The sequence below is a fragment of the Engystomops pustulosus genome, chromosome 3, assembly GCF_040894005.1.
Source record: "Engystomops pustulosus chromosome 3, aEngPut4.maternal, whole genome shotgun sequence".
NCBI lineage: Eukaryota > Metazoa > Chordata > Amphibia > Anura > Leptodactylidae > Engystomops > Engystomops pustulosus.
This window is the reverse complement of record NC_092413.1, coordinates 108,947,635-108,972,426: the sequence shown is the minus strand read 5'-3', so window position 1 is coordinate 108,972,426 and position 24,792 is coordinate 108,947,635. Positions and strand designations below refer to the sequence as shown.

Genomic DNA, 24,792 nt, shown 5'->3' with positions numbered 1-24,792 from the left:
ATTAATTAAAAATTATCTTTTTTCGGAACGTTTTTGCGTTTTTTTTCTACGGCGTTTACCGTGCGGGTCCAGTAACGATTCGGTTTTATTATACAGATTGTTACGGACGCGGCAATACCAAATATGCGGGTTTTTTTGTGTTTTTGTGTTTTTTATACTTTATTAAGTGTTTTTATAGGAAAGTGACATTTTAGGGGCTTATATTTTAATGTATTTATTTTTTATTTATTGTAATGTGATAACTTTAGTGTTTTTTACTTTTTTTTACTTATACATACTTGAACTTAAACCAGTGATGCTCTGATCACTGGTTTAAGTCCAATACACTGGTCTACAATACTATTTTATTGTAGAGCAGTGTAAACTGTCTGAGCAAGCTTGCGCATGCTCAGACAGTTTGCAGTCAGACCCGGAAGGGGTCTGGCTGCCATGGCAACCGGGCAGCTCCGAGGCACATGCCAGTCCTCGGAGCTGCCCAGAAGTGGATCGGATCCCCCGGTAAGCGGCACGGGGGATCCGATTCACGGCGCAGACACCCTTACACGCCGCGGTCATGCTTGACCGCGGCGTGTAAGGGGTTAACACCCGCGATCGGAGCCGGCTCCGATCGCGGGTGTTAGCGCAGGCTGTCAGCTGTACTAGACAGCTGACAGCCGCTGCTTCTGGTGCCGGCTCCGTTCGCGAGCCGGTGCCAGAAGCAGGACGTTATAGAACGTCCCCGTGCGCTCAGTATGTAGCCTCGGGGACGTACTATAACGTCCTGGTGCGCCTAAGGGTTAAAGGACATCTACAACCAGGATGAAGAATTGTCAAGCACACTGACATACTGGTGTGTGCCCCACCTGGTAGGATCTGCTTTTCTTTTAGCTTCTTATTCCCTGGTTTTTCCAAAAAAAGGATTTTAAAATTCTGCAAATGAGCCTGGGGGGCTCTGGACTCCATAGGTGTTAATGCCCCTCAGGCTCATTTGCATAATTTTTAAGCCTTTTTTTTATCTTAAAACAAGGGAATAGAAAGCTTAAAGAATAGCAGATCCTGCCAGAGGGGGGCGCACACCAGTATGTCAGTGTGCTTGGTCCACATTGTATTTCTTTATACAGCAGACCAGAAGATGTAGAGGTAGGATCTACATTAGAATGGAGAGTGAATTGCTTACCCAGGAAAATTGCTATGTAAATAAATGTTTGTATTGCAGTTGGAAAACTAGATTTGGAAATCTATTATTTGTTTTGTTACTTTGTTGCTGCTTTTCTTAAAAAATGCAATCTTACTTTTTGTCAGTGTGTTATTAAGCTGATAGCAGGCGAAGTTTCATGCTGTTTATTCAACACTAGAAAAATGTCATATCTGTTCCAGTAGATACTTTAAAACATATGTGTACATGTGGACACTGAGCTTGTCGGTAGACATTTGCCTTACAGGCTGACAAACTACATAGCACTGACATTGGATGGAGGGTGCAATGAAAACATTTCATTGTATTGCACATTAAAGAATGTATCAATCCGTCTCTGCTTGTAATGCACATGCATATCTCCTATGCAAGCCTCTGTGCAACCTAAAATACCATTAAAAAGTTTGGCGTCATTTAGAAATGTCCTTGTTTTTGAAAGAAAAGCACACTGTCTTTAAATGAAGCTAACATTAACTGAATAGCATACATACACTCTATACATTGTTAATGCTTTAAATGACTATTCTAGCATAACATTGATGGCTGTATCCGTTTTAATGCAATATATACATCGGTGTATATAGGCCTATTCCCAACAACCACCAATCCAGTGGTTTAATGGTACATTGTGTTTGCTAACTGTGTAAGAAGGCTAATGGATGTTAAGAAATCCCTTGAACACCTAAACAGTTTGGCTGATCAGAGAAGCTGTAAAACTGATCTCCTTTCAGCTTGTTGAGAATCAGGAACATCATATTTGCTTGTTCTATAAAACTCTCACAATAGCCAGAAAAATGAGTTTTCATGTGAAACTTGGCAGTCTATTCTTGTTCTTAAAAATTAAGGCTATTCCATGCAACAAATTGCCAGGAAGCTGAAGATTTCCTACAACAGTGTACACTACTCCCTTCAGAGGAGAGCACAAATTGACTGTAAGCAGAGTAGAAAGAGGCAGGCCCAGCTGATGCATTCCGGCCGGCGGAGACTGCTCCCTGTGCGCTGGCGTCGCACAGAGTATGACGTGGGCAAGCAGCTAATGTCATCCGTGCCACCTGAGTGCACGGAGCTGTCACTGCCAGCCAGACTGCATCAAGTAGCAGAGCTGCCGGGGAGCTTCGGAAAGGTAAGTATATGGTCTCTTATTTTTATGTGATGGGCAAGGGACTGGCTGTATACTGGGGGGGGGGGGGGAGCGCTGGCTATACACTGGGGGAGGCTGGCTGTAAACAGGGAAGGCTGTCTGGCTATATACTGGGAAGGGGCTGGCTGGCTGTATACTGGGGGGACTGGCTGGCTATATACAGGGGGGACTGTCTGGCTATATACAGGGGGCAGGTACTTGGCTGTATACAGGGGTACTGTCTGGCTATATACTGGGAAGGGATTGGCTGGCTGTATACTGTGGGGGACTGGCTGGTTATATACTGTTGGGGACTGGCTGTCAGTGTTACATGGCATAGTAGTAATAGTAGTTATATTCTTGTACATAGGGGGGCAGTATTATAGTAACTATATTCCTGTACCTAGGGGGCAGTATTATAGTAGTTATATTCTTTACATAGGGGGCAGTATTATAGTAATTATATTCTTGTACATAGGAGGCAGTATTATAGTAGTTATATTCTTGTACATAGGAGGCAGTACATCAATATGCAGATGGGCGGAGGTGAGCGGCGCTCAGCCCCTACTCCTCTCCCCAGCACCCCTATGTGCCCGCCGTGCTAGGGTACAGCGGGCACATGTTTGTGTGAATATAGCCTGATGGCATTTTTAACTTGTGTTCGTTTAAAAAATGGGGCCACTTTTACAGTTTCTAGGGCCACTTTAAATTCCCAGTCCACCCCTGCTGACACATCACAGGTCCTCAACTGGCTTCATTAAATAGTAACCCCCAAATGCCAGTGTCAACCTCTAAAGTAAAGAGGCTACTCCAGACTGACTGAATCTGATCATTTGTAAAACATATCCACAGGCCAATATTAATCTTTTCCTTTTATTAGCCAATCAGATTTTAACACTACAAGTAACCTGATTAAAAGTCACGGAGAATGTTCCACCTTGCATTGTGGTTTTAGAATGTAACTCAGGATATTAACCTTGTAGGTTTTGTCAGTCCTTTAAGTGCCTCTACGGGAAAGATGGACAAGGACAGCAGATTGGTGTTGTCATGACAACCTGGAAGTGATGCAGCCTTTGACTCTGGCCTGTAACTGCAAGTATTTATAGCTCAGCACAGAAACTATTTTAACTATAATGTAACTAAAAATATAGGGGTGACTCCAGCTCCCATGGTCTATATTGTGTAGTATTATATGTCATACTCAAGGGTCAGGAAGTAAGAAATGTGTAACTGTTATATGAAATACTAAATGACATAGCTTATATTCTTTCCATGAAAACAATTCAAGCTATTTGGTTCTTTAACCCTGCATGGTCTCTTCAGCAGTCATAACAAAGGTAGCTTTGGTACTTCTTGAAACCCAAGCAAGTTGTGCTTGAGGGGAACTGCAAAGCACAAGGGCCCACATTTATCAAAAGTCAGACAGAAAACTAGAAGATGCAAAGTCAGACAGAAAACTGGGGGTTTAATAAATGTGGGCCAGTGTCTTTTACCTCCTGCTCTGCCATAACCTTAAGGGGTTGGTCACTTTCAACAAATAAATTATATGGTTTGTATAATGTATTAGCTGCATCCTAGCACTGTGTGGGCCCCTTTGATCACCAAGCGCAAGAAACTGAATGGATTGAGTTGTTGGTAAATCTTCCCCTGGCCATAGACACTGTAATTGTGAAACAGTGAAGTTTGTCTTCATTTTCACATATATATCCACTGAACACCAATATAGAGCTGAGTATAATATTCTATCATTTCAGAAAGATGGGTCCTTTGGGTGCTTTATGCATATATCTGATCAAATGAAATCATAGCAGCCTCCATGGACTTCTACTCCTCCCCATTCTCCATGGAGGCTGCTGTGATCTCATGTGTTCATATGCATGAACGGTGTATAGTTTGCTAATGTTAGGAGGCTAAAGGACCTATGATCACGTCACACTGGTCATATGACTAAGTGAGCAATGATGTAACTGTGCTCTCCATACAGTAGAATATCAGGGACATCAAAGCATGGCAATGCAAATGAAATTTACTAGTGTAAATGATTCATATCAGGTGGGTTGCATATGAGTTTACTAACTGATTTTGTAAGTTTTCAGCCATGGAAAGGAACCATTTAGGTTTAAGGGCAAAGCTTTTTAATCATAGTTTTAAATGAAGTCTTTATTTTGTGTGGGTTATTTGCATGAGAGGTTCTCTTTAACTGAGTTTTTAATTTCTGAATATTGGACTCAGAACCAACAATCATACTCTCATCATGTGTTGTTATGTGTCTGAGATTGTAGACAGATACTGAATGCCAGAAATGATGTTATCATGTAGCTAAGCATATATCTAAGATGGTCTTGTCCTTCAAATTTAATCCATAACCCCTTAACGCTCTGCGCCGTAGCTCTACGGCGCAGAGGTATAAGGGATGTATGAAGAGGGCTCACGGGCTAAGTCCTCTTCATACAAAGGTGGGGGTTTTTGCAAAATGCATAAAACCCCCACCGCTAATAACCGCGGTCGGTGCTAGCACCGATCGCGGCTATTAACCCCCCCGTTGCCGGCGGCAAAGTCGCCGGCGGCATTTAAAAGACGGCGGCGCGCAGGCGCCGCCATCTTTTTTTCGATCGCCACACCCCCGAACGTCATCGGGGGGGGGGGCGGCGATCGGTTGCCATGGTAGCCTCGTGTCTTCTTTTGACACGAGGCTATCTGGCAGCTGCAGATTCGTTACAATGAGCCAATGGCTCATTGTAATGAATGTGCTGCAAAAATGCCATATATTGCAATACAGAAGTATTGCAGTATATGGTAGCAGCGATCTGACCATCTAGGGTTAATGTACCCTAGATGGTCTAAACGATAGTGAAAAAAAAAAGAAAAAAAAAAGTTTAAAAAAGAAAAAAAATTAATAAAATATTAAAAGTTCAAATCACCCCCCTTTCCCTAGAACGGATATAAAACATAATAAACAGTAAAAATCACAAACATATTAGGTATCGCCGCGTCCCAAAATGCCCGATCTATCAAAATATAAAAACGGTTACGGGCGGCGGTGACCTCAGAGGCGGGAAATGGCGCCCAAATGTCCAAAATGCGACTTTTACACCTTTTTACATAACATAAAAAATGAAATAAAAAATGATCAAAATGTCGCACAGACCTCAAAATGGTAGCAATGAAAACGTCACTTCATTTTGCAAAAAACGACCCCTCACACATTTCCGTGCGCCAAAGTATGAGAAAGTTATTAGCGTCAGAAGATGGCAAACATTTTTTTTTCTTTTTTGTACACATTCGTTTAATTTTTGAAAATGTATTAAAACACAATAAAACCTATATAAATTTGGTATCACCGCGATCGCACCGAACCAAAGAATAAAGTAGGCGTGTTATTTGGAGCAAAGAGTGAAAGTCGTAAAAACTGAGCCCACAAGAACGTGACGCACGTGCGTTTTTTTTTCAATTTTTCCACATTTGGAATTTTTTTTCAGCTTCGCAGTACATGGCATGTTAAAATAAATAACATTACGGGAAAGTAAAATTTGTTACGCACAAAATAAGCCCTCACACAGGTCTGTACACGGAAAAATGAAAAAGTTATGGATTTTTGAAGTTGGAGAGCGAGAAATGAGCCGAAAAACCCTCTGTCCTTAAGGGGTTAAAGTGGTTCTCCAGTCATAGCAAGTAAGGCCCTATCGGTGGGGGTCTCAGTGATGGGACCCCAAGGAGTGTCCAGTGTACCCTTGTCGTAGCTCAAGATGAATAGAGCAGCAAGTCATTTGTCAATCTCCATCAGCACCAAATAGATGAACGGAGCAGCATGTGCATGCGCGACTGGTCGCTCCGGTCATCTCTAGCGCCACAGGGATGTAACAGACCCCTGTTCTCAAGATCAGTAGGGGTCCCATCACTAAGATTCCCTACTGTGCATAGGGCCTTATTTGTTATGACTGGCGAACAACTTTAAGGTGGCCATACCTGCTACCTTTTTGTGAGATATTCTTATCATCTATTTGTACTAAAACTTTCCTTACAATGGCAAAAGTCAGGGCAAAATGGGTCAAGTTATTGTATTTCTACAAGCCTGATGTTTTTGTAAGGAAATCTTGATAAGAGCATGTTTTTTTAGGGGATCTTGCAGTATTTTGCTTTGCTCTTTCCTTTAAGAACATATCCAAACTAAGTATGAATGTGTATGAGGAGGAGTATGAGTTTCTACCTGTACAAGCCCACAATTTTCTAAGGCTCCACGCAGATCTAGTTTTTTTTTTTAAGAATATGTTACAAAGATTCCCAATGTATCCATCTAATGGAGGCAGTGGGATATATCCACTGGTTTGGCTCCACTGCCCAAAAGCAGGAAGAGGAGTGAAAATCGGCAGAACCCAGTGATTTGCTGTCTCTCAAGTGATGTAACTGTTCTTATATGAACATATACAGTAGCAGAGATGGATGCCATACAGTGATGTCCGCTTCCGCTGAGCATGTACTGCTCCTTTCAGCAGGATAAAGAAGGGCAGTCTGATGGACATTTTCCATCCAGAGTTTCCTGCTGGATGCAACATTTACTGAGCAGACGGAAGCAATAAGGTTTCCTCAATCTGCCAGTAAAAGTGTATGGACACGTTTAGCGTGTACATCTGGAGCTTTGGAACTTTTGCAACTAAATATTAATGACTCATTTATTCTTATCATTGCACTAATTATTAACTTGAATTAGTTTGAGATAATTCATAAGTATAAAATAACATCAAATGAAATGCATGAATCTTACCTGTTCCCCCCCTTGTGCGCAAGGTTCCTGTGTGTGAGGAGGAGTTTACGCCACCAAAGACTGTAAGTCCCTGCCCTGCAGTCCCATGGAAGTTGTTATAATTTGGAATGGTGGTCACAGTGAAGCTGGGATAGTGCTGTGGGGTGGGATCTGTCCCATAGCGGTACCCTAAACTTTGAGTTAAACTGTTATCCCTCTCATCTGTCAGTTTGGTTGCTTCTTTATCCTTGCATTGCACACAGCCCATTATCTATATCCCTGAAAAATAAAGATAAAACATTTTGTTACGCAATTGAGTGTGACTGTGAAACAATGTCCTTTAACATGCCAAGTCGCTACAGTAGTGATAGTAATTACATTCTCTAAGTGATAGATTACTAATTCTGTTTGCAAACACAATTTATACATCCATTACTTTGCAAACAGAATCAACCCACACAGATGTATAGTGCTAACATCAATTCTATGCATTTGCTATTAACTATTACTTTCACATTACTGTGAATAATTGACAAATAATGTATAGAATACATGAAAGATAGCAATAACAATTCCTATCTGACTAAAAATATAGCGGTGACTTATTCATCTAAATATAAAATGTATTGCTTTGACATTTTGTTGGCCAAATTATGAGAATCTATGGATTTCTACTTGTTCTTACTTTAGGAAGGACATCGACAGTAACAGATTGATAGATGCACTTTCCAATGCAAGCTCACTGTGGCCAAACTGCCACCATAGACCCACTCATTTATTGCAACATGCCAATTTAAGAAGCAACTTGGATGTGACCCTCTCCTCGATCACAGGGCCTTAATCAGGAGCTCCAATGATAATGTGACCCTCTCCTCGCTGTGTCACTCTTTTTGCAGTCCCAGGCTGCCTGGGACAGCAGGGGGATGCCTTGAGTCATGTCTGATAAAAATCTGTGCCAGGGTGCCCAAAGCAATACCTCTGGGCGCCACCATAAGTTCACCACCATTGCTATATGATATTCTGGCAGATTATTTCTGCTATTTAAACCTATAACAATGTGGGGTTATAAAAAGAAGTGGTCTTTTTGGCCATTGATAGGGGTCTTATTGGTGAGAAAAACAAACTTTTAACATGCTTGCAAATGTTCTTGCTTTGCCCATTTGGTTTTCTCCTTAATGAACGCTCAGCAGTGTCTGTCCTTGCTTTATTCAAAAAAGAAATCTCACTCATGCACCATATGATCATACTGCATCTTCATGGTAACAGGTTCACCTTAAATACAGCAACAAGTAAATAGAGCAGGTCTATTTACCCAGATGTCAGACCCCCATTGATCCATTACTTATGTTGTGTATAAGCTTTATCTTAAAATGACCAGAATACCACTTGTTTATGACTTAATGTACCTTTTTCTTTTTACTGTATATCTAAACTAATACACAGGCTGAGCAAAATACAGTAAAGAAGCTACATTTGTAGTCCCCAATATTTTGTGTGAAATACCCTTTCGCACAACATGGAGAAAAGTAATCCTAATATATAAGCTGTTGGGTTGCTACTTTCATCCACCCACTGTTTTAGACTGAAAATTCAACTGTGTGCCAAGTGAAAAGCAGCCAAAAGAGTGAAATGTGTCTGCAGGAGGCACGGTGCCATGCTATACACTAATGAACGTGGGATGAGGCAAGGGAATGTTCTGTACAAACCAGCGTGCAGAGATCATGTTATTCTCTAGCAGGATGCCATCATTTACTGTCTGGAATATAGGCAATGGAAAAACAGAGAACAATCACAATCAAATATAGAGGAAAATAACAGACAGATGCTACAACACCTGTAGTGTTTACATGCCTGCAGTATATGTATCTGAACATATATATATATATATATATATATATATATATATATATATATATAGATATAGAGAGAGAGAGAGAGAGAGAGAGAGATTATGGGGGGGAAGGGGGTTATCAGAGCTTGTAAGCCAGTTTTCTGGAAAATTCTGGTAATAGTGATAAGAGATGAGAGAACCCAATGGTAGGGTTCGGCCAACTGAACCAATTGGCTGTCCGATCGCCAATCCGATGATATGTCCGGTCAGGTGGCTAAATATTGATCCTACCACTGGCAAATCATGGCTAGTTGCTAGGGGAGTCAATTTGGCAATATGTCCAGGTCAGAGGGCCAAACCCCAAACCTGACCATCAGGTACGCTCATCTCTAATTGCAATTATTTTTCCCTTTACGCCACCTTCACATCAAGTTGGTGTTAAGGAGATAATACTCGCAATATCTGGTGGTTTAAAAGGCACTGTGATTATTTCAGGGCTTGTACGCCACCCATGTTTGAAACTGCCAGACTACCCTTTTTGAATACAGCACATGACTAATCCATTAAAAAGATGTGGACTATACAGTTTTCACAAGCCATACATAGGTTCTATAGGTTTGTTCTTAAGTTGAATTTGTATGTAAGTCGGAACTGGTATATTTCAAGTGTATCCCCATAGTATTTTTTCCTCCCTGTGATAATGGGATTTTCATAATTTTGGGAATAAGAATTAACAAGAAACCTATAGGCACCTTAGATAACTCTTACAGTCGTCCATTGTAGCCCGGGGCTAAATAATCAGCATCCAACGAGCTTGATCAGAGGTCTGTTTGTAACTAGGGGTTGTATGTAAGTCAGGTGTTCTTAAAGGTAACCTGTCAGCAGAAATGGACATATTAAACCACTACCAGTAAGTGGCAGCATCAAGAATATCAACTTTGAAATGAGATCTAAATTGGTTGTAGAAAGTCATAGTGGTGGAGAGTTTAGTTCTAATGTCATGCTCTCTTCTCCTTAGATCATTCCCTGTGATCCAGGAACATTACTTACCAGCTCCCTATAAGTCTGGAGCATGATCTCAATCACAGCACAGGCAATATCTTGTGGAGGGGAGAGTTTGACTTTAGTGCTACACTCTCCGCCTCCTTGACTTTATACATCCATTTTACCTTCTACCTCACCTGAAGGAGACTGTAAGTGAAAGCATTGATCCGCAACAGTTTGCTTACAACAACAAAATGGGTGCGGACGATGCCATTCTTTACCTGTTACACAAAACATATAACTAGAGAAGAGTGGTACTACTATGCGGATCACCTATTTTGACTTCTCTAGTGCGTTCAACACCATCGACCCAGTTCTAATGAGGGATAAACTGTCCAATTTGAACACTGACAAGGCTATCACTAACTGGATATACGACTATCCAGCCTATAGACCTCAATACATCCTAATGGGCAAAGAACAATCTAAAACTTTGGTCAGTAACCGAGGAGCACCACAGGGCACTGTACTCCATTCCTGTTTACTTTAGACACTTCTGACTTCCGCTATCAACCTGTCCCCTTCAGAAATATTGCCTGCATCCTGGAGGGTGATGAAAAAGATGTTTTAAGAATCGACTATTGCAAGCATTATATGCCATTGTCTGCTGGGGAGGGTCAATTAAAAAGAAGGAATATAATAGCTGGCCAAAATCACCAGAACGCAACAAGGCATTGTAGGTGATAGCCTGAGCCCAGTAAACAGCATTTGGCAGGTTAGGAGTCACAGCAAGCTTATTTCCATTGCAGAAAACGCATTGCACCCATTGCACCAAGCACTTCTCCAACAACGGAGCATGAGAAGTGACCAGTACAGGCAGATCAGCTGCTGAACAACGAGGTTTTAAAACTACTTTATACCAAGAACAATTTCTACAATAAATGGACTCAGGAGCAGCCAAACCAACTTAATAACCCGCACTTGCCCCTCCAACGAAAGCCCCCCCCCCCCCAAGGCATATATTGTATCACTATTTCATGTGTTATCAAGTTTCTGATTTTCTAGGATTTTTCTTTTGTGTACTCTAAATGCTGGAGCCATGTACACCACAATTTCCTAAGGGATCAATAAACCTTTATTGTATTATATTTTACATCACACGTCAAAGCTAATTTTCTGGATGATGCCACCACACTGGGTCATGAAAGAAACATGATCTGGAAGGTGCTAAGCTGCTTGACAACAGACTGGTAGTGGTTTATTAGGACAATTTCTACTGGCAGGTTCCCTTTAAGTCGATGATTGACTGTACAGTATGGTGTAGTTGTAGCATACAATTATTATACTTTTGTCTCAGTTCTCAGTTTATGTAATCAGGCAAAAAAATTCCTTCTTGATTCTGACATACTAAAAAAAAAGCCCTTATTTAACTATACACGCCCAGAAATGTAGTAACAATAACCTGTAATACTGATATACTCAAAAAGAAGGCATCTAGGTCCTTCTGAACTTGTTTAGTGAAATCCCTTTGACAATGTCCTTGGCTAGAGAGCTCCATAGTGTCAATTTTCTGAATCCCCTTCATTCCTTTACACCTACTCCTGGGTGTAAAAAGATCAGGGGAGAGACTTTTGTTTTAACATAAATTACTACACAATTATTGGGGATGCCTCTGCTGTATTTTTTGTCAACCAAATAAAGTTCATTTTGAAAAACTTTCTGTGTACTGGATCTTACACTCCACGACAGTATGTCATACGTGCCATGGTACTTATTGACAGTAGTGAATTTGTGTACATCTGTATGTATATACTCTTGTTACACATTAATATCCAATCTTTAGGCTGCATTTTTATTTATGCATAACATAAATCATTGATTCAAAATAAAAGCTTCTTATTTCAGTGCAAGAAGTATTCATGAGCTATCTATAATGAGTCATTGTTTAGATCTACACAGAAGCCATATAACTAAAGAATTTACTAAATTAGCATAGAAATTCTCAGACACAGACAAATCAGTGTTACAGGAGTGACCCCATGACTGGGTCAGACTCATAAAGTATAACTACAACAGTAAATCTTAAAGAGGGCAACAGTGAGTGGGGCTGATCTGTCTGCTCATCCTCTTAAATGATTCAGTTAGAAGCCATAAAGGCACATGAAGGATCATTTAATATTTTTTTCTGAGACCTGTTAAGTCATTCACATTGACTCATGAGTTGTACTGAGCTACTTGCATTCCTGAATTAATTTTGGAAACAATAAAAATGTAGATACCTTCCTACAAGTACAATGCTACAACTGACTATCTAAGAGCCACACAAAAGTATGAGTCCACCTGATGTCATACATATGGTTAGCTTTATCTTCTAGCTATCCTACATGTATGGCCATCATTTGACAAATGGATGAGATGCCCTGAGCTTAGTAGAAATATGATTTACTCAGCGGAATATAGGTATAACATAGTTCAATATCCTACAGAACAGAAGATAAAAACACCACTAAATTAAAGATGCGTTAACTTCCAAGTTGTCTTTCTAAAAGTCCCTTCCCTTAGGATTTAAACAGAAAAGTTTTTTACTGTACATGAGGCATTCCCAGGGCTCCTTCTATAATGAGATGGTTAGGGAGCTGAAACAAACCTGTGCCTATGATGTCAATATGAAAACTCAGGCCTTAAAGGGTAACAACAACAGCAAATGCTGTAGGCAACACATAACAGCTTAGATCGGCAGGCAGAAAATATCTCTCCTAGCTGTTGGGTGGCTGAGATACATTGATTAGAAAGGACAGTGCAAGTAAATGAAAGGACGTTCCAGATAATGAAATGCAAATGTAATTAGAAATCCAAGGAGTCCATCAGCATTGGTCACCGACTAATAACGCCAGGTTAGAATACCACTCTGGTAACCATGAAAACGGCATCTATTCATCATAAGAAAACACTTTTTTTTCTGTCCTAGATTTTCCACAAGTGTAGTATATGGCATGAAATAAAATGTGAAGCAGAACTTTAATGTTCATGTTCTGAAAATCATGACAGAAAGAAGTCATCATTGGTGATCATTTATTACTGTATTACTTTAGACCTCTTCTATCATACTTGAGAGCAATATGCAGCCACCACAGATTTCAGTCAAATGGGAACTCAGCCCTTGGAACAGATGCTTCTTATTAGTTCCACACACAGACAATGACCTTCCCATGACTACACTGCAAATAAGCTGGACAGGATAAAAACCACAATGTGCACAGTGGCTGGAAGTCCAGCAATACATGGGTTTAGAAATATTCTATCATTGCTATCTGCTGGAGCCTGTTACATTATAGATCTGGGAGATTTCAGTGTTATTAACATATTTTATGCATGGGCATTTTTATTTAATGTGTTTTTTTGGAATACTGGGTGGGTATTTTTTGATCAAAAAGAAAAATTACCAATTCATCTGTGTTTTTTGTCTTTCCATTAGGTTTCCAAATGTAATCATTGCAATGTATCTTAAGTTTTTCCCATTTGTGATACATGTGATGAGATACATGTGATTTAGTCTCACTTTTGCGACTTTTAGTGGGGTTTCGACTTTTTAGTCCCAAATAGTAGCTCCCAAAAGTAAGTGTGGATCTAGCATGCTCTGTTTTGGGACTTACTAGGCACAAGAATGGGACAATTCCAAGCCCCAGGTCTCACAATTTGGGCTAAGGCAGCTAACTTTGGTACGCTGCTTGACTCTGCGCTTAAAAAGTCGCAAACTGCAAAAAGTCGCACAAAAAAATAAAAATAAAGCGATAGGAGTGATACATGTCCCCCAGTGATTTATATTAGCAGAATAGTGGATTGGTGTATTAATCCCTACCACATTATTTAAACAGATTCAGGTTCCCGAATATAACATTTGCTATGCCCCCTGTCGCTGAAAGTTCACTGCTTAAAACCACAGTCAGTATTATGTCATTGTGACCTCACACTGATGAATGCAATAAGGACTGCCTGAGCAGCAAACACATGCAGTAGTAGGAAATCAGCTCACACATGGATCCACGGAAATCATGGAAATCAATGTGTTTATGAGCCCACAGACATGCTTTTGTCCATGCACTCTCCATTGAATCAATGAATAGCACAAAGACAAAACAACCTTCATGTTCCTATTTGCTATTTTTTATGTCACTTATAATGTAGTAGGATAGCATTACATAGGCAGCTATAGAGAAGAATACAACCATGAGATTGTACAGTCATATCCATCATTATTATTGTATGACAGAACATCCCTCTTCATCGGCAATAGTATGATCATTTCTATGCTCCTCTATGTGGAGAGTTTGTGTGGTACTTACCAAGAAGTGAGAATGAGACCTCTGGTCAGATACAGAGATCCATGTCATTTTGACCAGGGATCAATGAGATCCCATGACCTAAGAGACAAGTTGAGTCCCAGGAATTTTCCGAAATTGCTCAAAGCAATTTACCATAGAAAGAGGTGCAAACCCCTGGTTTACATCTGCTTCTACATTTGCACAAAATGTTTTTGTCAAATAAAGTTTTTCAACCATTCTTGCCACCTTTGGAAAGGGTTATGGCAAGGATGAGGAGATGGCGGAGATTTACTATCTTTCACACCATGTTTCCAGCTCTAGCATTTGATTCCAGTCCCCTAATGGACTTAACTGTGACAAGTTCTGTCACAAAGAAACTGTATGGACATGATTCTTCACTGGACTCTAATTTTTCTCTTTTGGTTTATTATATTTTTAAAAATTCAAGAGGTTTAAGGGGGAAATTCCCCTTCGCCGAATTAATGTTATTGTTTGTTTGCTGAAAATAATACAATTTTCCAATATACTTACTGTATCAATTCCTCTCGGTTTACTGGATCTCTGCTTCCTGTCATTCTATAGAAAGCTTCTATGGTTACTTCCAATAGACAGAAATCTGACCAAGGTCAAAGGTGCACAATTCGTTAGCATCATAGAAAGTAACCAGAGATGTGGGTTATAGCGAGCAGTGCACCTGTGTGACCATGGTCAGATTTCTGTCTACTGGAAATAAATACAGAAGCTTTCTATAGGAGGACAGCAAGCAGAGATCCAGAAGACTCAGAGTAATTGATACGGAAAGTATATTGGAAATTTGTATAACTTTTCAATCAAACAATATCAATTACTTACTGAAATGGGAAAACCCCTTTAATACAAACACCTTGTTACAGCCATTCCAAGGCGAGAAGAGAATTGGTTTACATTTCTCAGGTGTCTGATTTGCTCAGTATGAGCTGAAACTAGGGACATAAATCAATGCGTAATCAATATGTGAAGATCGATTAGCATAATTCAGACACATGCCATAAATCTAAATACCTGCTTCCAAATTGCTAAATTCAAACTACGGGTTGGTATCAAGAAGTTTAATATCACTTATATCACCTGTCCATATAAGTGTCTACACTTCTCATCACAATACTGCATCTGCTCTATTGTTATAGTTAACACCAGCCAATGAGGTCTTTCCATTTCCATCTCAATGTGCAATAGTGGGGCAAGGCAATATTAACAATTAGTACACAAATATACAGGTCTGTATTACCCAGCATTTCTTTTACTATCTTTCAGCTGTGTACCTGTTTTCCTGACAGCCTTGGGTGATAGTTTTACTCCAGGCAGTGTCATAGATGATTAAATGTCACATTGTATTGACTGCACATGTATTGACTGCTGTTACTGTCCTGCACTTGCACACTGTCCATGGGAGAGAATACCAATAGCCACGTGTGTTGTATATATTATTTTCTAGGAAGCTAGAAGCTTTTTTATTATGATGTAAACATTAGGTAGAAATGATTATTCACCGATTCTACCAAGTGTAACACATTCTAATCCATAAGCTAATGAGGTAGTAAGTGCACCCAGGCTATGTTCTCAACTGCCAAAGCTCTACTATTCCTGAATAAATCTATTTCCTCTTCTCCCACTGTCGCCTCATGAAGAGGGTAGTGGTCCATAATGAAAAGGATAGAGGTCCGAGGGTAGTGGTCCAGATGCTAAGGATATGACCTCGTAGCACCAACTACCTCATTAGTATAACGACTAAAATCTGAATTTCTCAGAAGCTGCATAATTGACAGAAATAGTAAAGTTACTTTTGAAATCAAGGTGCAATTCACTACAACATGCTGTCAGCTAATTATAATGCCAGGGACAGGTGGCAGACTGCATTAAAGCTATCAAAACAACCCATAAGAAATCTCAATGGAAATGATCGAGACTGCAAAGCGTAAGAATGATCTTATTTTATTAATATATCACATAAAGAAACGCTATTGTCACATCCGGTTCCTATAAAGTTGACTTCACTTGTCAAGATTATTTAAGGAACTGGCCCACTGCCCAAAGGTCAGGGGGTCGGCTGGCAAATCCGTGCGGAAACACATTAGCACAAAGCTGCTGTTTGAGCGGGCAGAAACAATTCCCCCCTCCTTATAATGGAAGAAATGAAAGACGAGTAGATTTACCCTCCGGAAATAAAACAAAGAGCCACTCTGCCGTCTTTGCTTTTTTCATTATTACTTTCAAGGAGTCCCCTTGTCAGAGGATTCTGTGAATATTATGGCCTCATTGCTTATAAAACAATGCTGGACTTCTCCTACTCAGTGGTATAGCTGCTGCTGTCCAGAAATCAGCTAGGCCCAGCATAATGTCCGCTGAAGTCTTCACAAATATGTGCTCGATTAGCTATTCTGTAAAATACTGCTGGAGAATACATCTCCCAAAACCCAGCATGACTCCTCCGAGATCACATGAGGGAAAATCTCCTGTCATAAACATCAAAGAAACACACTTTGGCAGTATGCATCACTTAAGTGGGTTAGAAAGAGGTCAGGGCTCTCTGCTTAACCCTCTAGTAAATTCCAAACAATGCCTTATAAAATGGGCTACATTACTATACACAATGATTTCTCTAGTCATTCCATTAGAAAATACTGCATTCATAAAACCTCATAACATTGCTAGGTTGTCTGAGAGCACCCGGTTATGGCTGCTCCCTGTGCAGACCCTAGGTATGCTGCTGTTTTCATTTAACATGTCAGAGGATCGCACAAAATAATTTATTTATTTTAAGGCACTTGGCCCCATGCACATGAAGGTATAGGGAAGTGGTGGCGAACCTATGGCACGGGTGCCAGAGGCGGCACTCAGAGCCCTTTTTGTGGGCACCCGGGCCATCACCCCAGCACACCAGACAGGACTCAAAGAATCTTCCTGCAGTTCCAAGCAACTTAAAAGATGCTACTTTCAGTCCTATTTTGATACTTACTTCGTTACTTGAGACTGTAGGAAGAAGGAGAAATAGACAGGGCCGAATTATCTGTGTACAGAGCAACTATGGAAAGAAGCTAAAATGATGAAAATTGTCCATTTTTCTACGATGTTGCTGTCCTTAGGAGGCCAATATGATTGAAAGTTGTTGAAAAGGGAGCAATAAGTTACTGCTTTAATTTTTGGGTGGCACCTCACGGTAAATAAGCAGGGTTTTGGGTTACAGTTTGGGCACTCGGCCTCTAAAAGGTTCGCCATCACTGGTATAGGGGAATGTGATTTGGGGTGCACTAGTCTCTCCTCTCTGCTGTATGCTATTTCAGTTCATAGTAAGCTCATAGTTTTACACAGCTTTGCAGGGGATTTCTTTGTGGAATATTTAAAGGGGTTTGAAAGTGTTAAGAGCAATTTATGCTCTTCACATGGCCGCTTTACAATGCAGTTTCATTTAAGTATATAGAACAAAGCTGCAATACCCGCACATACCAAGCATAGCTGTAATACATATGCAGTATACATGGAAAACTATGGGCAGACTGCAGGTTTTTCTAAAGCTGCCAGTCTCCGTCTTGGTCTGTATTTCAGTATATGGTGTTTTTACATAGGATTCTTTAAAATGAGCCACAGGCTCCCGAAGCTGTCATGGTAACCGATCGCCGCCCCCGATGACATCACATGGAGCAATGATCTCAACAAAGATGGCAGCGCCCATGTGCTGCCGTCTTTTAAATGTCGCTGGCTATCAAGGGGTTAACACCCGTGATTGGTATTAGCATTGACCGCGGGGTGTTAGTGGTGGGTTTTTGCGGCAATATCCAGCAAACCCCATGTCTGTATGAAGACAATGTTCATAGAAGAAGGGGTTAAAGAAGAGCAAAACAAAAACTGCAAAAACTGACCTGGACACTCAGTCATGAAAGGGTCATAAAAGAAAATCTCAATACCAGACTCAACTATTATATAAAGTATAATATTCATATAAATTCCCACCAGATGGGTAACAGCAGTCATAACGACCATTTCCCTGCCACAGGGAAGACCTTTTACATGTCCTGTTACCACTTTTCCACCAACGCAGTTTAACTAGGCTTGCCAGGCCCCATTAAAACTTACAAGAATGCCATACAGCTATATACGTCCTAACTTAACGTTTCATATCACTGCCTTTACTCTGTAATGTACTATTTTATTTGTATATGTACCCTATGATTTTTAAAGCCCTACAGAATATGATTGTGTTATATAAATAAAGATTATTATTATTACTATACCGTTGTCATGGGCGCAGTATCACTGAATTGAATTCTATCCCTTCACCATCACATAAGCACAACATAGATGTAGTGGAAAGTATATGACATTTATGTGGGTGCAAGCCTTCCTTAGATCTTCAACTGTAGCTTATTTTGTGGTTTTATAAGATAAAGAGGCAAGTCATATAACCTTGTATATAATGCAGATACAGCATATACATTATACCTACACATCAATAAAAAGGGATTTGAGAAAGCAATACATGTATACAGTATCTAACAAACATTTAGTAAAGAGGGTAAAAACATAACCTTTCTTGTCCATGAAGTGTGCAATTTTCCAACATACCGTAACTAAAATGGTTGTGGCATCTCAGTATACATTCCAATTTATACAATGAATTTAGGTAGAAATATATAGTTAGTAATGGTAGTTCCTTTAGAACAACAAATTACATAACATTTCAGGCTGCTGCTCCTGACTTCAAGCCACACATCAAAGTTTCACATTACTGTTCTATAAATAGGTTGAATAGATAGCAATGCAGGCATTAACTATTTGAGAGAGGCAATCAATATCCCTTGAAAAAGCAAACATACATCTCCAACTCACACTAGCTACATAAAACACTTGCAGGAATCCTTTTGACACCATCTAACAACAACCTGAGCTCTGTACTGCTGTAGGTGGAACTTACAATGATCCTTTTTAGTCAACTTTTCTGTATGCTGAAGTATTTTTGATAACGGAAGCATGTTGTAAGGTACAGTACATTAGATACAGTTAGTACATTAGGCAGTTAGACCCATAATAATAGATACGATATTAATATGAAACATAAAGCACACTCAGCGGAGGAATGCTTTCTGTTGGCTCCTTGCCTCGTAGGCTATGTGGCATGAGTTGCTGCTCTCTGCCTCCACTGCTCTTACTTCCTGCAATGACCATGTACAATACATCATTGGTTTCACTGGGCGCCCTACCAAAAGGTAATTGGCACACGTTGCAAAAGTTCAAGGACTAGTTATAGTATTAAGCTCCTCGTTATCAACTATTACAGTAAATCAGAATAGAAGAAGAGTGGGCATTTCTTGTGGGAGACAAAGACAAGTCCACTCATTTGCTTCAATATGGCTCTCACTATGTTAAGTTACTTTCACACAAACGTGTACCCGCCCAGAGTACGTCACATGTCAGAGGTTGTAGGCCTGTCCCGTAACACGGACAAATATAGGGCATGTCCGTTATTTTGCTATGCACGGTCACGGTGAAGTGAGACAACATGTGCTCACCACACAGTGCCCAGGCGCCATAGAAGTCAATGCACCCCTTTGGAAGCATATCGGTCCCTTTTACATTTGTCTGAATATACATTGGCATTGGCATGTGTACTCCACTTCCGTTGCGTTTTGTCTCCCTTGTGCCTCTGTTTTGAAGGTTTAACATTGCTTTGAAAACATAACTGGTTTCTCAGCCTCATGATGTTTCATAATAGACTTCTATTGCCTTCCCTTATCCGCATCAGTAAAAAGCAACTGACAGGTTTCAAATTTTGTTCTGGAATCATCTGGTCAAGGCTCAAGGTCCGCCGTATTGTCTTGTGACACAATTTCAATGTTAAATCCCACGCTCAGTCCGAATCGTCGGATCGTCCGACAGCAGGTCCCCCCCGATTTGTTCCGCATGAAAGCCACCGCCGATGCACCAAAATCCCCTGCTTAATGCGGCGCAAATCAGAACTCGTCGGAATATCCGACGATAGTGCAGTCTGCGGACCCTAAATAAATGAGGACCTATAGCTTTGGATTTATCTAGCAAAATTCTAAATGACTGAAGCGTTATTCTAATACATACCAAATAGATAAAAGGACATGTAGTAAAAATAGTTGTAAAAAAATAATAATCAATAGTATAATTTAAAAGCTGTGACTTACCAATATTTCCTAAACTACTAAAACTTGATTTCACAACATTTCTTCAAATGCAACCGTAGTAAAGACCCTGAAAAATAAAACATTTATTTTTTCACAGTGTTTTCACATCACATTTACTTACACAGGAGCAAGCACATATTTACACATATTTTCATAAGTTATAACATATACACAGCATGGGTTCATTGAATCCCATCTTATTTGGAACCATAAAGCCATTAAGGGTTATTTGTCATACGCTGGGTTCAATAATGCAGCCCAATACATGGAGAGGATCCGGCTTCTTGTAGTATCTGGTGGTCGGCTGAAGAGTGTTTATTAGAAATATTCTTCCGCATGCAAACTTTCAGCTTTGAAAGCTCACTCGCTGCAGCATGCTGATAAATAACTCCTATTGTGAGTAAATAAGTGACAACTGTGGATTGTGTTCGGTCATCATTTTTGCTGTTTTGTTTTGTTGGTTAAGACTTTAGTGTATAGAAACTGATTGACTTTGCCCCCCTGTGTATCACAATATACTGTGAGATTTGTACTGCATGTGCCACTGGGATACATATATGTTACAACATTATTAGGATTGCAGGTTCTTTGTCATGGTATAGTACATGTCTGACTAGTCTCAAGGTCATAAAACTGTATTCTAAAATAATTAAAAAAAAAGTTAATTATGAAACATATATCACATGAAACAGCACTGTAACCTTTATAAAACAATCATTACGATTTGGTTCTTCTATAAACAATCATGCATGCCAGTATGCCAACACATTGCTGCTGCATCATCCTTATTTTCTTTCTGCCATTTTAAACACATGCACCCACCTAAGGAGCAAATCTGGCCAAAAATTTGACTCACTTTTCCCCACCTACTCTTGACGTGTGTATGGTGCTATTTATACAAGCTGGTAGGCTTGTAAGTCAGTGGATAAATCTTGTTTACTAAAAATTGTTTTTGCATAAAAGCAAAATATGCTGTTATTTTTTTCAGTGGTAAATAACATAACTAACTAATAACTAGCATACTGGTATATAGAAATTCTGTAGTAAAATATTATGTTGCAAACAAGTAATGGAATGGCACTCAAAACGATGACTCCTTCCAATGCAAATTTATTCGTGCATACTCACAAAAACAGAATGTGCTAGTTACAATTCATGGGGAGGGGAGGACGCAGGGACTCACAAAACGTCAAATAGGACAGCTGTTTCGCACACACGGTGCTTCATCTGGCTTGCCGGTTCACACATGTAAAACAATGTGGCCATTTAAACCCACCAGCCACGCCCCCTTTCCTGAAGTTGTGGATTCTATTGGTGCTCCACAATTTGATACTACTTCCTGGTAGTGCTAAGAGTTGGTGCCTTGGAATTTATAAATAATACATGCCGAATATGTCAGATGCACTTACCGGTTGCAAAATTGCGCTGTCGTCCGCTCTCGCACGGCTAACATTGCCAGAGATGAGGCGCGCTGTGCGCGGCCAACCCCAACATGGCACCGGCGCCACTGCATAGGCAGCCGAGCCGTCGTCGCCGGGGAGCGGCCGACCCAATACACGCCCCCCTCAGTGATGTCAGCTGTGGAGGCGTAGTCCAGCAGAAAACTGCACCGGAGTCGGCGCATGACAATGGAGGCATGTGTACAAGGGTGGTTGCTGCAGTTACAGCATAAACAAGTGGCGGCACCTGCAGGAAAAGAGATATAGGGCGACTGGCGCTCCCGCAATTTGTCAGAATAGGGGAATAAGTGGGTAATGGGGTAAAAGCGGCCTATATTTAAAAATTACTATGGGTTGGTCACTCAATACGGGTGACCCGAGAAACTGCTAGTTTTTGCCCTTGAACTTCAAAAGATTGTTCTACTGTCTAGGCATAACTAGCTATGAACTAAAATGCGCAGTGAACTTGATTATTGGTATTTTTACTTTTAGGTTCTTTTGGTTGGGCATTGGAGACGTCCGTGGTGTGCACTATTATTATTTAGTACATGTTAATTGACGTGCTATATACTGCATCAAATGAAGACACTCATATCTAGCTTATCATTGAGTCCCAGGGGACCTAAGGCTCCTGTGCGTAGGATTCATTTACCCTCTTTCTGTAGTAGGAGGCGTTGTCTATCGCCCCCTCCTCTTAGGACGGGGACTCGTTCTAAGCCTGTGAATCGCAGGGTCTTAAGATCGGAATTGTGATGCATTCTTACATGTTCAATTAGTCTTGGTGCCCCATGGCCGGTTCTTAGGGATCTAATGTGCTCGTTGAATCATATATTTAATTTTCTGATGGTTATCCCTACGTAAAACCTCCCACACTCACAGAAGATCGCATAGACCACAAAATCCGTTTTACATGTAATAAGGTGCTTAGGTCTCACTGTATGGCCTTCACACTTTATGAATTGTGTACAGTGGCTACAACTACCACAAGGGTGATTCCCTTTCGGTGTGCTTGTTTCTAGCCAGTTGTTTGCAATGGGATTGAAAGCAATCCTTACTAGCTCCGACTTAATTGTTCTACCCCTACGAAAGGTTATCAGGGGGCCTCTAGCTGCTACTTCAGTGAGTTCTTTGTCTGCCTCTATTATGTGCCAGTTAGATCTGATCACTGACGTGATCAGGTCCGCCTAGGGTGTGAAATTGAAGGAAAAGACGAATCTTTCCTCATCTGTTTTTCCTCTCTGCTTTTTAAGGGCTCTACTATGACTCCATGTTGTTTCTCTATTCTTTTTTGCTCTCTCAAAGGCTTCATCTATAAGTATCTCCGGTTAGTCTCTTGCTAAAAGCCTTGTTTTCAACTCTTGAGACTGTGCTAAAAAGCCTTCCTCTGTGCTGTTAATTCGGGAGACCCGTACAACAGCACAAAGTTTTCTACCTTTAACTCCCTTCTGCGCCCTCCAGCACCTCCTCCAACCTCTACTATCTGTGAAGCCATCTCTGGACCAGTCTTCCCTGCTGAGCTATAGCTCTATCTCACTACTTCCATTTGCTTCAATACTCCTAGAACATCATGTCCATCATCTGGAACTATCCTCTTACCTTTTCTCCAACTCGCTCTTCGACAAACTACAATCTGATTTACAACCCAACTACTCCACTGAGACTACATTAACCAGTGTCTCTAATGACCTACTGTCTGCAAAGGCTAAACACCACTATTCTGTTCTCCTATTTATTGATCTGTCCTCTGCCTTTGACACTGTGAACATCTGTGGCAGTTGCATCCCTTCCACCACGCCACAACAGTCACACTCTCCCACAATATACTCTAGTATATGGTAAATGGTTAGGTTAATCCCTACTGAGCTCTTGTCCCAGTGGGATAGGTTTATCACACATTCCGTGTAAGAACCTTCTAATCAATGTGCTGCGTTGAAGGTAAAGAGGCAATTCTTATTCATTTCATTTATTAGGACCTTCAAACACCATTATATCTCATTATAATAATAATCTTTATTTTTATAGCACCATCATATTCCATAGAGCTAGGGAACATTTTTACAAATAAAACAATACATTACAGAGTACAAACATTCATATGGAAAAATAGGAGTGAGGGCCCTGCTCCCAAGAGCTTATAGTCTATGAGAGCCTTGTAGCATTTCAAGGAGAGTTGTATTATGTTTATGATGCTTATTTACTGATATATGTGTTATTTATGTTAATAGATAATAAAATGCTTCTGTGGCCAAATTATCCAAGGTCACCCAGCTCTCTGTCTTTATTGAGGTAGTATGGTTTGAAAGGGGGCTTTTATCACCAAGGTCTTCCCAAGTCACGCATGATCAATTGGCAAAAATGAAGCAAAAACATACCCCTTAAAATCCATGTACCCAAAAGGTTTCTTGGCTTTATGGCTGAATATTGTCTTAATACTTCTAGAAATTTATCTTGCATACTGGCAAATTCACACAAAAGTTTATTACAAAGTAGGTTTTAAAATCTCATTCTCAAATTTCCAAAAGTAAGCGAATCCATAAAGGGAACTGAACTAGGGTAGTGTAGCTTGTTTTCCTTACTTGCAAAGGCTGAATATATTCAATAGAATACGACAAAAGCGTGAATATGAGCCCAACTCTAATTATTTTGACACTCTTATAATACATTAAATACCATGTTCTTCTTCTGTTGTTCTGAGTCACTCATTTCTCTATTAACAACAATCCACTATGAGTCACTCAGCTCTAAAGTAAAAGTATTGTCAATGACAAACATGAATAACCTTGGAAACATTGTATTACAGCACGGAGTGAAGGCAATCTTTAGGTGACATTAAAAAGAACCTAGCAAGACAGACTGTAGCAGAAAATACAACTTGATGTAACTCCAGAAATGTTTTAATGGTCCCAATATGTATAAATGAATGTGAGAAGTCACCAACACCTGGTGCCTCCTGCTTATTCAGTTCCAGAGATACATGGAAGACATAAGATTAATTA

The 24,792-nt window shown here is 40.2% G+C and overlaps 1 protein-coding gene across 3 annotated transcripts in view; it reads right to left on the bottom strand.

Annotated features, from left to right (window-relative positions):
• Window positions 1–24,792, bottom strand: part of FYN (FYN proto-oncogene, Src family tyrosine kinase) — a 101,586-nt gene that overhangs the window by 25,576 nt on the left and 51,218 nt on the right. For 2 of the 3 annotated variants that reach the window (XM_072141768.1, XM_072141765.1), the window contains exons 3-4: window positions 20,358–20,424; window positions 7,057–7,314 (exon numbers count right to left, since the gene is read on the bottom strand). In XM_072141768.1, coding sequence (XP_071997869.1) covers window positions 7,057–7,303 — 247 coding nt within the window. In that variant the 5' untranslated portion in view covers window positions 7,304–7,314; window positions 20,358–20,424. The remainder of the gene's footprint in view (window positions 1–7,056; window positions 7,315–20,357; window positions 20,425–24,792) is intronic. The other variant, XM_072141767.1, reaches the window with a different exon arrangement.